We start from the raw sequence: 16,574 nt of genomic DNA on the forward strand, positions 1-16,574 counted from the left end.
CCCTGGCTGAATTTTGGCACGGCCGGCTTGAATTGAGAAGCAGCAGAGGGACCTTAGATGGCAATTTTCTGTGCGAGAAATTGACATATGCTCATCATCATCAGCAGCAGCAGCAGCCTATTTTATGTCCACTGCAGAACGAAGGCCTCTACTTGCGATCTACAATTACCCCTGTCCTGCGCCAACCGATTCCAACCAGCGCCTGCGAATTTCTTAATTTCATCACCCCACCATATATGTTGGCATATATGGCGGCACACAGAGAACGAGCAATTGTTGCGAGTTACTGCCACGCAACATTGCATAAGGTCGGTGGTTACTATGCCGTTATCAAGAAATCACGGTTTGGTAATGCTTCATTTACACATTGTGGATTGCCGATAACGGTTCACGATGACATACTACCTTTCAAACATCACATCCTTTTTGCCCAAAGCGACATAGATAACGTAACTTTACAGCTCTTGTGTGGCTTACCCGCAGTCGTAATGCCGAGACCATGACGTCCGAGACCTTTGCAGAATGGCGTTATGCCGCAGTATTTTCCAATGTTTCTGCTTTCAGTCAGCCAGAATGAATCACTCTCATGTGCAGAATACATTCATGTCCCGCTGGTGGTAAAATATATTACAAGCTCTCAAATAAAATATAGCGGTTGTACTCGCAGTTTCAAAATGACAGGTGATCGGAACCAGGCACCGTTTTGAAAGCGCTCTACAATAACGCATTTCATTCTTTAGATGGACGTTTCTCACTGAAATTTGCAGCTAGTAGCAGGAACACGCCAGTACCAAAGAATGACACCGAAAATCTGGTTTTCGGGCCAAAGTGCTGCCAAATTGTAACGGCTGACGCCAACTTCAGTGCCGTTAATTTTCAAGCATATTGAAGGCCGAGTCCATACATAACGAAGTACTGATATAACGACCACTTTTCGCTGTACTATCGAGTTTGTTATAAATGGGTTTGACTGTATAACCAATTTAACCAGGGTGAGATTTCATTGTAATTGGCCTTAAACTGGGCACTGATGTATTGCTTAGTCTAGCATGTCTTACATGATTCTTATATATCTACAACCTCGGGACATGTTTACATGTGCATATCGCATCATTGGTGTGCGGCACATCAGAGGTGAAGACAGCATGGCATGTATGTAGTATTTTGCTTCACATGTACCTAATCTTTTTCTTTTCAGATGCAGAGAAGTCTCCACGAGACATTGAGAAGGAGCGGGAAATCCTCAACGAGATGCTGGAAATTGTGGAGAAGCGGGATCGGCTAGTGGCCCAGATGGATCAGCTCAGGATACGGTACGAACACCACACAGATGAGCAATAGCTCGAATATGAAACTTTATCTAATACCATTAACCTTAAGAAGGCCCTGAAGTATCTTTTCGTGAAACCTGAGCAACGCACTGAAATGAATGCACTGCCTTTCAAAGTGTATACTCGTAGAGGAATTTTAATGTGATTAGCATTCTTTGGGAACATCGGAGTGTGATACTACTCACCTAGCAGTATGTGGTATCTAACCTCTTTCACCCAGTGATCCAAGTTGTCTACTAGCCTGGGCCACTAGGTATATGCTAGTTGCCATCTTGCTGAGCAGACATGGAGCATTGAGTATGTGTGAATAGACAACTTGCTGTTGGCTGCCATCTGGCTTAGCAGACAACTTTTGTCAGTGGGTATGTACCACTGGGTATGTGGCTGAACAGAAAACTTAAGCGCTTACCTCTTTCATGTCACTCTTTAATAAAAAAAGAAATCCTTTAAAACTTATCTGGTGCTGAGCAGAACTGAACCTATATCGTACAGGTTGCTGAACACAGCAGCCCAATGCTTTGGCACCAAGCCATGAATGCGCGTGGGCAACGAGGGAACAGTTCTCGGCATTCACATGCGCCGGCGCGCCATGCATCTTAGGGGCCATGCACAGACTTCAGAGCTGTGCCACTAGGTGGCGCAGCATGTGCTGTTGGTAGCAGAAGACGGGAACCTGGCTGCAGTACGTGCCTCACACAAGTTGCATTTCACCAGTGGCAATACAGTGTGTCGCTGCAATGATCTTATGTTAATCCCAGTATCATCCCAGAACCCATTCCTGAAATGGGTTCAGCCAGACTTCTTCTTTAAAAGGAGCCTAATAGGAATGCTAATGAGCGCATCACTTACTTGGCCCATTTCCCTGCAACTTGTTTATTCCTCTCAGCTGGGGCAGCAGTGATAGCATGGCCCTTCCAATTGATCCTTTCTTTCGTCTTCATCTTTCCCCAGTGCACTTGCAATAGCTCTTCAATGAGGGCACTTGACAAAGGTACGCGAGAGTAATAGAGGGGTTGTGAGAGGATGGTTAGGGTACACTAACAAACATTGTTATTCCTGTTTTCTAGATCATCTGGAAGAGTGTACATGTGTGAAGGGTATCCATCGTGACTGTTGTCTTGTCATCACTAGCATTGCATAGCACAGTAAGAATGTGGGGTTTTGGAAGCCACAGGAGATAGCATGCAGAATAATACTTGATTCAAATGTTCACAGCTGCATCATCTACAGATAAGGAATGTTTGATCACCATGTTCACATAGTGTTTCACGGAAGTTTTCTAATGTAATCAAAGATATTTAAAATGTGAAGCCTGTGAGTGTCATATTGAATACTAAACATGTTTCTGCTTCATAAGGTAGAGATAGAAATACGGAGAGCTGAGGCAACACAAAAAAATGAATTATTTTCTTCAACACACGTAATGCTATTTTGAAGTATGTTCAACTGGCAAGCTTGAATATGAGTAGGGAAATGTGAAGTGCCGCTTAATCTTGTAGTTGGCTTACCACTGCCTCCTGAAGCAGTCAACCGAGCATTGTTAGGGTCCCTTTTCTGTGACAGGCAAGCCGTTATAGTTGTAGTAACCATTTATACTAGGCCTTGATCGCATACTCAAAGGAATTGAATGTCAAGTTTTTCAACTAGCGCATCGCTGGGAAACAGAAGTGCCTGGTTTATATTCAAAATACTGAATACCACGCATGCACACTTTGACACTCATGCATTGCTGGTTGGCTTTCGTTGCAGGGAAGAAACAGAGGAGAAGGAGCTGGCCGCTCGCATCCTCACCCAAGGTGCCACTTGAGAGTGATTTCTCCTAGGTACACCCAGTCAACGACGCGAAGCTGTCGCCCGAGGAACAAGCCACATTTTGTCGAGTCATCTCAGGCTTGCCACTGTTCAGCCTGGCCCACTTGCGTCTTGCCATTATTGCTCACTCCTTGCCGCTAGCGACGCCTGCCTAGGCTACTCACCCAAAGAAGGGCTTTGCTGACAGGCCAGCCAATGTGATGCCATGTGTTGCCAGTGTCATGGACAGAAAAGGCACACTGCTCTGTCAATGGGCCAGCCGGTGTGATGCCATTGTGATGCCAGAGAGTCTCCCAAGGTTTTGCTAGGAGGAAGCTTTGCCTTGAACAAAAATTTTTTCTTCTGCGAGTTATAAACGGAAAATAGAGAAATGGCTTTTCGTAGGCAAGCTCCGTGCAGATTATTGCGTTCAAGAAAATAAATTGAAATCAAGTGACTGGGGGAAGCACTTTATGCCCCTAATTTTTTAGGGGCATACAAGGTAAAAATACAACTTTACAAGCTAAAGTTGCTAATTATTTCTACAATATTTAGCAACTTGTCATTTGAGTGTCCCGAGTGTCCTCTAACTAAGAGTCTAAATTGTGGTTGATTACAGCTTGCTGTGGCAGCTAGAAGAGTGAGTATCAAAATTCTGTGGGGTACTGCCAAAGCATTCGAGTAAAAAAAGAAATGACATGCTGGCTAACGACCCACGTCAGGTGACAAATCACTGTGTTGGTTAAACAGCTCTACTAAAGTGTTGTTCATTTAAACGATGAAAGACATATCTGACCAAGTAAGATATTGACCCTTTTCGCAAAGCAGTTTGGCCTAGAGAAACCAGATGACTGTTTCGGTGACGTGGTGTGCATGGCCTCAGCGACAGCGCATGAATACAAAACCATTACTGCTTCTACCTTGCCTCTGTGCTGTCAGCTGCCTGAAATTCAACTGAGTTTTCGCTAACGCACTGTCCTACAATCGTGCTGGATTGAATCGTGGACTGAAGACGTGTGCAGTAATTGGCTGCAAAAAAGTGACTGGCATATTAAGGAATAGAATGAATCTGTGTGGCCAAGTTCAGGGGCTGCTGCTGCAATGGTCCGTACGTGTTACCGTTACTTCAAGATGTTTGGCTTTTCTGGAGGATACAGAAATTCGCTCATCCACCAGTGTTGTATCACTGGCCTTCAGAGAAAGGGCTTCAGTCCCAGAACATCGGCAAGAATGAGTAGCACCACTTCCTGTCATGGTAAGCTTCACACGTCGTATATACACACATCAACCCCAACTGGCACAAAAGCTTACGCCTACCCATCACCAATGTGTCAAGAATAAGTGAATGGTGGACACTTGAATATATGTGCACTATATATGCACGATAAGTGACAGACTACACCGATAGCGCGTGAATGGTCAAAACTGAATGTTTTGCGACGGTCCACATGGGTAAGCGAGTCACTAGCGATAATACATCTTTGCTACAAGGTATTACAATGTACGAAATGGCTACGTTTCAAGCCTTGTGCGCGGCAAGAACAAATTTATCGGAACTGAGCACACCCGCGAGCGATTAGGCAGAAAATAATCAGATAGTAACAATGCCGAGGAACTTTGCTGAGCCAGAAACATGACAAACCGCCGCTTCAAAATGTTTGCCAAATAAAGAGCAAGGAGCAAAACACACTAATCCTTATTCAGTTCATGGCTAGAAAGTTTGGATAGCTTGGAAAACGTATTTAGACCCGCTTTTAGAGCAAGCACCATATACACTGATCGCGCAATTTGGACATAGATTAATCAGTTCCTAAAGTGCTCTTGCATGCTCTCTGAAGCCGTGGCCAAAGCTTCGTGTCGTCCACCCAGTCACCATCTATGATATCTCCCGAAACAGGTTTGCTAAGCCACACCGGCGTCGTACACATTCATTGTAAACACGGAGGCAAAGGAGGCAGTTGAGGCAAGCAATGGACGCGTCGCCACGTGATTAAATATGGCAGCACCCACGGGATCATCGCGAAAGGGATCAATAAGGCATTATTGTTGCCTGCTTGAAGTACTCCTTTAAGTGCAGCGCATGTGATTTTGGCCTCTGGTTTTAAGAAAACACTATTTCAACTTTTTAAAATTTTGCAGCCTTTTGACAGTTCTATTAGAAAATTAAAGGATTAAATCAATGTCTCGTATCTATCAATTACTAAAATTTACCTCTTTTGTGAAAAAAATTACCTTTAATCATAATTGATAGAGCAGTTGTTGAGTAAGGCCATTTCTCTTTTTATTGTATGTAGAATAAAGTGCACAAGGCAAAGTTTTCTCTTAAGAGTGCTGAATATTGTGAAGCTGGCTTTTGATGTGCTTTGTCTTGAGAGTGCAGCATTTCCGTCGGGCTCCTTGAAAATTGCCGATGTGCTGGTCACATTCTGGTGGTGCTGCTGACACGCTAAAACATATCCAGCAGTGATTACCACATTTGTGATTAATCTGTGTTACAATTAGTGCATTTATTTTTCTTTCCTTCATGCTTTTAGCAAACGGCCACGTAGCTTACGCGAGCGATCAAAAAACTGATGTCGTGCATGGCAGTATCACCTGTCAGCTTTTGTGTGTGTGTGAGTGTCAGCGTTCTTGGCGCCCCATGAGAGCTGCGATACTCAAATGCTGGCACACGTCGGCAACCAGTCGGCGTGCCGAATCTGCACGCGACAGGTTCTGTTGATTGAGATTATCTCTGGATGACGTGTCCTGATGTGTACAAGTGCGTTAGTCAAGGAATATTGATGCAATGACAGCAGCTTAGACATTGTCGCATGCGTCACGAGCAGCTGCAGGCTGCATTATGTCACAATGGAGTCTGCCTTGTGCACTATACATTTTCACTTCTTTAAAAGGAAGAAAAAGATATCTGTGTCACTGTTATGTTAGCGAGTGTTTTTCTAGCCACTGGAGTGGCAGTGAATATGCTGGCAACTGAAGAAATCAAGCATAGTCACTTAAAAATAAAACGGGAAGTCATTTATGAGAAGCTGCCTGATAAGGTTTTGCCACACCTCATTTGGCATGCAGAGGAGGTTTCAACAGACCTTGATGCAGTGACTACCTAAGGATGCAGGAAGAAAAATGTGTCCTAGTTCTGAGGAAAGAAAAAAAAATTTGAGCAGCTGCTTTACGGATGATGAAGGTAGGGAAAGTGTGATGAGAATGAGGTTGGATGACAGGAACGAAGACTTGTCTATGGATATCACTCGTTGGAATTATGTGCAACTAACTATATAATGGTTCTGCTATCTTCTGCTTGCAACATTCAACAGGTAGCGGCACGACTTCAGTAAAGCCCGTTTGCACAACCACTTCAATAGTTTGCCAGTGATGTAGTATGATGATGTTATGCTGAGCAGATTTTATTACCATCAAGCATGGCAGCAGCACTCGCAGACTTGTGGTGACATGCATCTTTACACACATGAACTTTCTGAGGTCTTGATTGGGCAAACCTTTGTTGGTCCATTGACAGAGCAGGATTGATCATTTTAATTGCGTTAAATGGTGTGTGCTGCACAACACTGTCTGTGTTCTTTTTTCTTTTTTTTTTGCAAGCTGTGCCATGTTTTACGACAGAAAATGAATTTTTAGTGGAAGCTTTGCAGCTGCGTATCGACGTTGCAAATGGGGATGGACGTTGAAATTGGTATGGACATATCAACCTCGCAAATTGGGAGACACCAGCCAAAAGCTGGTGTCTGATAGTGAAGCAACAGGCCAGCATGTTTTTGGTAACTGATAGCATCTATATATAACTTCGAAAGTTTCCGTTTTGATTATAGTGAGACCCTTTTTTGCTCCCAGTAATGTCACTAACTTGGCAGGTCAACTGTGTCGCGCATTGGAAAAGACAATCTTCAAGCAAATCTGTGGATTCCAGGGAAAACACATGAAGTGTGCTGAACACCATTTGTGCATTTCTCTTTGATTCTGTCCCTCACAGGTTGCACTGTGACTATGTTTACAATCTTGCGGTTTGATATGCAGCAGTGCATTCTAAACAGGAGCGTAACATAGCGATTACATGATAACCATGTAAGCTAAACACCTTGCAGAGTGCATGACAAGTACCAAGGCAAAATTAGAACCTTAAATAGCAGGCATAGCAGTACCTTTACTTGGTACGCGAGCAAATGAAAATGGTCCAAGAGCGTAGAGATGCTAAGCTATGCAACAGACTCTTAGCTCGTCTACACTGATAGGTACACAAGGTCATGCCAGATCAGAGAACAGTGCAAGGCTTTGAAAAGCTTGTATTAAGGAATGCGTTCTGAACTGTGAGTTCCACAATGTGTTTTGGCATCGTAGATTGCTCGAAATGCACAAACGTACTGTACATGCCATTCAGTCTGGTGACAGCGTTAAATTCTTCTACCCCACTTTTTCAACTTTGCCCCCGCTGCCTGTGAAATTAGGGAATTAGTAACTTAATGGGCTGCTGGGTGTTCTGTGTTCAGTTAAAAGTTATTTCGTTTAACTGTTCAGAACCACACATTTTATACTTGTGGAAAATCAATTCAGCTATTATGCCAGTCAAAATAGTCAGTAATTGAATGAACCAGATGACGTGTTTTAAGCTTTCAATTGGCACGTAGCGTGTCACCTGCACGTATAGAGTACACAAAATGCAACCAGTTACATGTTTCAAAAGTGTTTTTTGAAAGTTCTGAATAGTGCACCCTGCGGTTTTATTTCAACTGCTGTAAAGGACGATAGTGTGCTTGCTCCTGCTTCATTTTCATTCCAATTTAGCTACGAGATAGCATTTTTCGGTCCGTGTCATTTAGTAAAACACTTTGCATCATTATTTGCTAGGTTAGTACTAAATGAGAAAAATTAAGTTCACCATGGTATGCACACCTCATCAAAGTAAGCTGCTCCACGGACACAGTTGTTGGAAACCTGTTGGAAACTCAAAGACCATGCAAACAATGATATTAAGTGTTTTAGTGAACAGTGCAGATAAAAAATGCAATCACATTTCGAAAATATGACTGAGAACAAAGCAGTGCCGAGTGCAAAATATTATTTTAATAATTGTTAAAATAAAACCACAGGCAACTGTATATTATTTGCTTACTCCTGGTTTGTAAGATGGCTTTGTTTCTTTGTTGCACAAAGGACTTGGAACTTGAAGGTACACTTGTGAATGTATTGGAGTGCTTGGAAGACCTTGTTTAAAGGTGCTATTGAGGCTAAAATTTACTTGAAAAGCTAGCTTCCTCTGTTCTTGCAAAAGGAGGAGAGGCAACTCTCTGTTCTGCATTTTTTTTAATATTCAGTATTTAAACTATCGCATAATTAGAGAATTTTGGTCCAGGCATACAGAGCCTGCAGTTTGACATCACTTTATTGTGTTTTTACTATTCGAAATATTCATGTCACCACCCTGAAACGAATACTCGTGTCACACTGTCCTCTTAGAATTGCATAAGCAGCCCTTTATGATCAGCAGTCTGAATGCAAAAGTTGCAAGTCAACTTCAATACACTATCAACACAACAGGGTTGGGTAAGTGTGGGATTTCAGTGGAAGCCAGGCATCTGGTTCTTTTCCTGTTTTCACATAAATGGCCAAGATATATATGTGTTGCATTGCCAGCTGACGAATTCACGCAGGGCCCAATATTGCCCATTTAGAATACACTTCTTTGTATGCCAAGGCGTGCAAAGGTTGGTGATCCTTGTACATCGCAGTTCGTAGCATTTTCTTGTGCGGGCATTTTTTTTATGTATATATATATATCTAGGTGAGCGAGTTGTGCACACTGTTTGTTGCATGTTAGTTATTTCTGTCGTATTTTATTCACGTCGCGCTTTTTCTTTGTGTTTTAGGACTTGAGGTGCTGTTTTGCCTTGTCTTCCCTATGTGCCTTTCATGTAAACCTGTGTAGATTTACTTGTGGCAGCTCCTGATGTCACACCAACTTACGCTGCCCTAGTGACAATGAAATTTTTTTTTCACTCTGGTTCAAAGCAGTAGCACCACCAGATTGGAAAGACAAAAGAACAAATATGTTGCCTAATTCATCATGTGATGTGTCGTCATTGACAATGCACGCTGTCATCTGTGATGGTGTTAAGCCTAATGTATTGTTATGGTTGTGCAAACAGTTGTATACGGCTTACACACTTAGCCTCATTATGTAACAGTAAAACGCCATTGAAGGTTACACTGTTGCCAGTACAGGCAGCACATTTTGGTACGTGCTTGTAGGAACAAATGTGCTCACCATGCTGCAAGAGCTCGGCTAAACAACTCGGAAAACATCGTGGCCAGGCACGAATAGAAATGCCCAGGATAAATAGGGCGGCCTTGACAGGTTCGGCCCCTTGCCTATTCGTTCTTGCATAATGCCAATGCTTGAGCATCAGTGCGAGTGATGCTGCGCAGAACGCAGTGCCTCTCCTTTCCTACCCGCTGGTAAACTCACCCTCTTGACGTTGTTAACTTTGCACCACCTGTGACTGCACCACTGAGCAAAACAGGCCATGAATTAGAACATTTCGGCATATCGTTACTGCCCTTGCCAGAAGCCATCTGCACAAGTGTGGTGGGAACAGCATCATGCGGCAGCTAGGGGCAGTAATAGCACATGCGAAGAGGTAAAGCTGGGCTGAAACATTTATATTTAACTGCAAGAGGTCTGTATGAAGGGCCAGTTTCAGTCTTCAGAGTTTTCAACTCCGGTGTGTTCAAGGGACTGCGAACTTCAGTGACGCCATGGCAGGAGGTCCCTCGAAGATGTGACTTGAATTTAGCAGGACGTTGGATCAACTCGAAGGAGACACATACGTTTTAGCAACGGTGCAGAAGTGTTGCTGACCTGTCACAAAGCCTGTTGGGTGGTGTTTTTTTCTCGTCGCAATCGTGCCGTCGGCGTTGCGTTTGCAAGCGAACATCGTTAAAGTGGAACTGCACTTCATTGACTTGTTGACTTAGTTGGCTTCGCGCCTTGGAAGAAGGAAATAAATGTCCTCCACGCTTCGCGCCACCGCCAACAGGCAGTGTTGTGCTGGCACCGCATAGACAACAGAGATTTCCACTGGTTTGCCCTTCCGTGCAGTTCACCCCTCCGAGCACACTCTTTGCTCTCGATGCTGGCAAACCGAACCAGATCAAAGGACCCGCCACCAACGTACAACAGCTTATGCCCGCTGCGAGTGACACTTACGCAACAACGTTCCACGAATGGAATTATGTAGGAGTTTGTACATATACGTAAGCCCTGCGGCGTAGCGCTGCCGTTCGTGTAGCTTTCGCGAGCCTTGATCAAAGGTACGTCGTCCAGCTGCTTCGAGATGCGCGCTTCGCACTATGCTTATAGGTTGTATAAAAGTATACGGAGTGGCCAGTACTCCTTAGCAAAGCCGATGAGCGCTTACCCTTGGAGAAAGGTTGTAACTGGTGCCACGCTTTCTGGCATTAGTCTCCAGATTTCGGTATACGAGTGTGTCCCTCCACTAGGAACCTTCGTCGTCAATGCATGCAACAATGGCCTCTTGCTTCACCGATAGGGACCCGAGCTAGGAAACACGTCTTAGTATAATAATAAAGAATCTGCCCATTTTGCACAAAGAGTGTATGTGCGTGTGTGTGTATGCTTGGATGGCTTAACTGTGTGAAGAAAAATAAAAAAGAGGAGTTTGTTAGGCGATGGTTTCTCCCAAACCGTCGCAGTATGGTTTCTGCCGAAGCAGCTGAGATTTTGCGGCTGGCAGCTTATATTATTATAGTAATGTGCAAAAAATGAGCAGCTGCGTGCTTTCATGGCTTGTCGTGTGAAAGCTTTACGAACTGCTCTTGTTTTTCATTTTCTGAGAAATATATTTTGCTGGAACAGTTATATATAGGCTCTCGTTTTAGAGCTCTCGCGGCTGATGTTTTCATTCTTTCTTACCATTCTCTGTTGTGAACTTTTTTTTTTTTGCAGTGCACAGATCTGTAACAGAGCTGTGCTTGCGTGTAACATTGCTGCAACTCGGCTTTCGTTTGTTTAGAAAGTGTTGGCAGCAGCAGCAGAAACGTTCTGTATAATTGAGGCCAAGGGGCTTATAGAGCTATTGACTTTCCTGTAAACACCTTTATTCACGTTTGAATAAAAACGAGACTCGAAAAATAATGATGCATGTCTTTTACTGTGTCTCTTATTAATGCGTCTATTTACACTCTAAAAAAATATTGCGCGCAGAATCTATTGTGGGAATTATCTAAATGACGCTTAAGCATTTGCTACTAATCACCTGCTGTCCCGTCGTCGCATGCTGCTGTGTTTGGCATAATTGCGAGACACACCGCAAAAGAATCTTGAAACAAAAGCGCAGTTGCAACACCGAAATGTTGACCAAGACCAGCACGAGACATCGAAGAAGAAGCGAGTAGTAGCAGAGTTCACTCATATTATAGATAACTTCCAGAGGATGTGGGTGTGGGATGAAATGGCGAGATTTCGTAAATGAAGCAAATATATGCCAACATTTATTATGTGCACTGTCTCTTGCTTGGTTCTTCTGGTTGCGTTTCTTTATCTTCAGTTAGATGATGGTGCGTTTGGATGATGCCGCTGCTTCGTGGAAGATGAACACTGGCCGATGCGTGCTGCAGTACGTGACGTAATTGAACAGTGTCAAGTTTGGTAGACCTTGTGCGTAGACGTGGTCGATGACACTGCCTCCTTTCGATGTGAACCATTATCAACCGTACTCTGGCAGTGGCTGCATATGGCATGGCTGCGCGGGCCATATCTTGAAAGTGATCTGCGATGGGGACAGAGTGCGCCCGAGTGCTGGTAGCCTCATGTGCTCTGTGTTCTCGCCGCTTAGTTCGCGTTGAAGTGAGACGCAGCATGAAGGTCAATTTGCTCGCAGCTGCAGGCCCTACCTCGAAAGCGATCATCTTACGTGACAGATAGACGGACAGGTTTCCCTGTTGCGTAGGCATAGAAATGCCTATGCATTTAGAATGCTTACTCCCTTTAGGGCGTAGCTTGTCTCCAAACAGTAATCGTCATTCATTTTGCATGCGTTTCCTATGTTTAAAGCTCTGCACTCCCCGATTTCCTGTCGAGAACGCTGTGTCATGCAGATACGCACTTGCCGTACATGACTTGAAACTATACCGTGCGTGCAGCTTTAAAGAAAGAAAACGTACGCAAGATGATTACACTCTTTAAAAAACTTGCACCCGTTGGGGTTTATATTGTCCCCCAACAATAATCATCTGTCTTGCCCCCGTTTCCTTTATTTAACGCTGTGAGCCCGGTACTTCCCGCTCACGAATTGCTTGTGCATTATCAGTATGACACGACATTCTCGACACGAAAGTAGCGAGTGCCAAGTTTTCTAGAAAGGAAATGCAAGTAAGCATGTGACGATTATTTATGTGGGACAGATATACACCCCAAAGGGTGCAACCATTTTAAGAGTGTATTGTTCTGGGATAAAGTTATGCCCCAAAGGGTGTCAACTTTTCTTGAGTATACGATGCACTGTACAGCAATTTCACCCCGTTAAGGGTGCTTGAAATGTCTTAACACTCCTGTATGTTGATGCTGATGATTCACTATACAGGGTGTTTCATGTAACTTGAGCCAAACTTCAAAAATATGCAAATGCCACGTAGCTGGACAGAACCAAGGTATCTTGTTCGTCGTGTACTTTGACCGACAGTAACATTTTTCCCCTTTATAGACCCTTTTCACGCTTACAAACAGGCTTCCCAGAAGACTTTCGGTTAAGCCCTCTGGAATAACGCAAGTAACAATAGCCTATAAATTTACAGAACCCTCCAGCTGGCATAAGTTTTGCTAAGAAGTTGGAATGTTCTACAAATTAATTTTATTGTTCAGGACCGCAAAAATATCCCATACATGAGATCTACACATGCCGCACTTTGTTTATATCTGAACACATCAAGAATATGTGCCTACAGTAAATTATGCGCAAAATACTTTCGTTTTCTTGGCAAACTTGACTGTCAGAAATGCATGACCGGAAGTGTTCTGGGGTCATGAATGCACTGCTGCCACAGCGTGGATGAAAAAGGTCTATAGCGTGGTTCCAGGAAAGGCCTTTCTGCTGTCGCACAACTAACCACAGAACTTTACAGCTTTGAAAAGTTGTTAATAAATCAGGGTCATTACATCTGATGCTTAATAGTACAAGGGCTTGGAATGGCTAAAGATTGCTGTGAATGTTGTATAGTATTATATACAGTAAATAAAATGGATTGCTGTAAATAATAAACATTGTCTGTAGACAGGGCTAAAATTTCTAGCTGTATAGGAACCTAAACGATATATACTGCTAAAATTACAAGCCTGTAAGTTTATGTATATTTATTGAAATGCACGAGGAGATGATAACATAAAGCATTTTAATTGATTCCTTGCCATAGCCGTTGCACCCAAGGGCCTCAAAGCACCATGTGTGTTGCAGCATTGCAGTTTAAGCCTCCAACTAGAAGCTATGCTATGATTTAAGACTTTGAGAACAATGTATCCAGCAATGTATCCAGAAATGTATCGATTTCCTTGTAGCAATTGCTACGAACGGGTGGATGTCTGATTTTCCCTTTATTCAATGTATCCAGCATGCCTATATATCACTGAAGAAAGGCATGACAGTTAATTATGTTATTGCAAAGTAGGTTGTTGCCGAAAAAAAGGGCTGTGTTGAAAGGTATATAACGTCTGTAGTAGAAAGTGTTATGCTGTTTTATGGATATACATTCTATAAAAACATGTAGGACAGGTAGTCCCTCAACACTTGTTGCATGCTAATGGCTCGCTGCTCATCAGGAGGTGAGAATACATGCCACCCATTTTTATTGCACACATTCTAAACTCCAGCCACCTTGCTTGTCTTTCCATTGGGATAAGGCTGCACTAAGTGTAAAAGGTAAAAAGAAAAGAGCACAATCTGGTTTCCAAAGAAAACGCGCATCCAAGTGTGTATGATGCTAACCAGACGTGATATACCTGGTCCTGTTATCTTGTGGCGAGGTGTAACACGAGATTGCAGAAGCACCACCGTCCCTTCTCTTCGTCTCAACCGCCTTACCGTTTCTCCAGTCACTGTCACTCATGTGGCTGTAATCCCATGCTCAATCACACATTTATGCTCTTCCGTCATTGTAACAAATTAATGAGCGAAATAATTGAAGCATTTTATATCAACAGATTACAAGACAAATGTATTAGCCAGGCTTCTTCTGAGACCTTTGTGACCAAGGAATGTGATTATCTAGATGATGTGTGCGAGAGTGAAATGATAGGGTGTTACTTTCTTTATTTCTTCAAGAACAGCAGACGTTCCAAAGGTACCAAGTACGATGCCATTTTGAAAAGGCTGCATGACGACGATCTTGTTTGCTTCTGTGATTGGCTGGCGGAGTAACACAACTCCGTCCGGTCCTTGTGCCTTTGTTGCCAACTGCTGTTTTTGTCTTAAGTTCTAGTCTACTAAAGTAATCTTTATTTTACACTTTCGCTTCTTTACTTGCTCTTGGCAGTGTTCTTTCTGCGAGTCTTTCCTGCGCGAGTCCGTTAGACGTGGTTCTTTGTTTGCCAGGTAAAGGAGAGGTGTATCGCACAGGCGTACCTGTAAAATACACCTTATTTAATTTCTCTTTTGTGGGTTTGCGAGTTTTTATGGCGAATGGTGGGTGTTATTCATATTTGTACTAGTAAGGGTACCCCCTCTCATTTGCATAGAACAGCTACCTTGGGTTTCCCCCCCCCTCCCCCCCTAAAGAAAATCCTGGGTACGTGCCTGCCATGTGCACAAAGATCTCACCCGCAAAATCAATATCAGTGACATCGCGGACCAGTTTATTCAGAGAACTGTGCGCAGAAACACATTCTCGATCGAGCGGTAGCCTTTGTATAAAAGGACAGTGAATTTCCATCACAGTATGATGCACCAGCTTTATTCAGGATGTCACAGCCGCTGGCCTTAAGTTGTCCTCTCCTATAAAATCTACATTTTGCTGCTTCGTGATTACAACCTCTGACCTTTGAGTATTGTACTAGTCTTTTTGTTTTGAGTTTCATAGTTCATCTACATTTTTTGAAAGGCAATGAGTTTATGATCTGTCTTTAGATGTTATGTTTTTAGCTTATGGTGCAAATGTTTGCACTACCCAGTATTTCTTAGGCATGAAGAATGTCAAATCGTTTAAATTTTTGGATTGTTAGCTTATGGTGAAAATGTTTGCATTGTCGAGTGGTTCTTACACAGGGCTTGTAATAAGTTTGTAACATTTTAACTGTTAGCATGCTCAGGAAATGCTCTTGTTGCCCAGCGTTTCCTCCCACTTTCACTAAGAGGGTTATGAATGTGTACCAAGAGTTTACATGTTTTTTTTTCATTTACTTATTTAGTATCTTAACAAACATGTGGTCATTCTTTTTATCACATTCGCTCGACTTTAGAAATAAATAAAACTGTTTACATATATTGCCTCTGCACCTATGCATATCTCTTGCCAAGGACCATGCGCAGGAGGGGCTGGTGGAAACGAATGAAAAGAGAGAGGCTGTTCATGGTTTTTGCTCTCATTGTTGGAGCATGCATCACGTATGAATCCATGTACGTTGTATGTTGCATGTATGTTGTTGGAGCATGTATCTTCAAGCAATGCTTTCAGCGATAAAATTACCTGGGAGCTTGGTGCATGTCCTGTCATTTTTATCTTCTTTCAGTAGTTTTTCACAACTCACTCTTGGGGTCAAACATCTCCTCCAGTTCAACTCGAGCAACCGATATTTGGTTCACTAATGGTACAGAGCAATGGAGCAAGAAAAGTTTCGGTCATGCCAGTGCCTAGCGTACGTGGTTCCGCAACGGCATGTTACGTACACTTTTTTTTTTCATTTCTGTGCTAGGGTACCATGTTGTGCGCGTGGTCGAACTGCTCAATGACGTTTTGTTTGTTGGACTGCCTTTTCGGATTAACACAAGCTTCTTGTACTGTCATTGTTTGCTCGGTACACCTCCGTTGCACTGCGGCATGAACTTCGCTTGCTTAGTGCAACAATGTAGATATCAGACAAGTTTGATGGCAGCTTGAAAAACAGCTACTATGGTGTGCACAACAATATCTGCATGTGATAAGGTGCCACATGGCAAACTTTTATACAAGATGTAATGTTTGGTAGAAATTAATTGGACCCCTTCTAGTGTGCTCAGTGTTCGCTCAGCAGTTCTGCAAGGAAGTGTGCTTGGTCCGCTACTGTTCCTAATTTACGTGAACGGTTTAGTTGTCGCTATATCCCTGACAATGAATCTGTTAAATTTCTCGCGGACGACTGTGTGGTATTCAAACAAATTTCATCAGATTATTATCACAGGTGCATACAAAAAGCAATTTTTGCCATTGAACCATTGAAGAGTGGTGCCTCAAATG

At 43.1% G+C, this 16,574-nt stretch overlaps 1 protein-coding gene across 2 annotated transcripts in view; it reads left to right on the forward strand.

The window, feature by feature from the left end:
• Mical (Molecule interacting with CasL) overlaps nt 1–3,580 on the forward strand; it is an 89,700-nt gene extending 86,120 nt beyond the window's left edge. For both annotated transcript variants that reach the window (XM_065428789.2, XM_065428797.2), the window contains 2 exons: nt 1,199–1,313; nt 3,081–3,580. In XM_065428789.2, coding sequence (XP_065284861.1) covers nt 1,199–1,313; nt 3,081–3,138 — 173 coding nt within the window. In that variant the 3' untranslated portion in view covers nt 3,139–3,580. The remainder of the gene's footprint in view (nt 1–1,198; nt 1,314–3,080) is intronic.
• Nucleotides 3,581–16,574: the final 12,994 nt, after the last annotated feature.

Source organism: Dermacentor albipictus, chromosome 10 (assembly GCF_038994185.2).
Source record: "Dermacentor albipictus isolate Rhodes 1998 colony chromosome 10, USDA_Dalb.pri_finalv2, whole genome shotgun sequence".
NCBI classification, from domain to species: Eukaryota; Metazoa; Arthropoda; class Arachnida; order Ixodida; family Ixodidae; genus Dermacentor; species Dermacentor albipictus.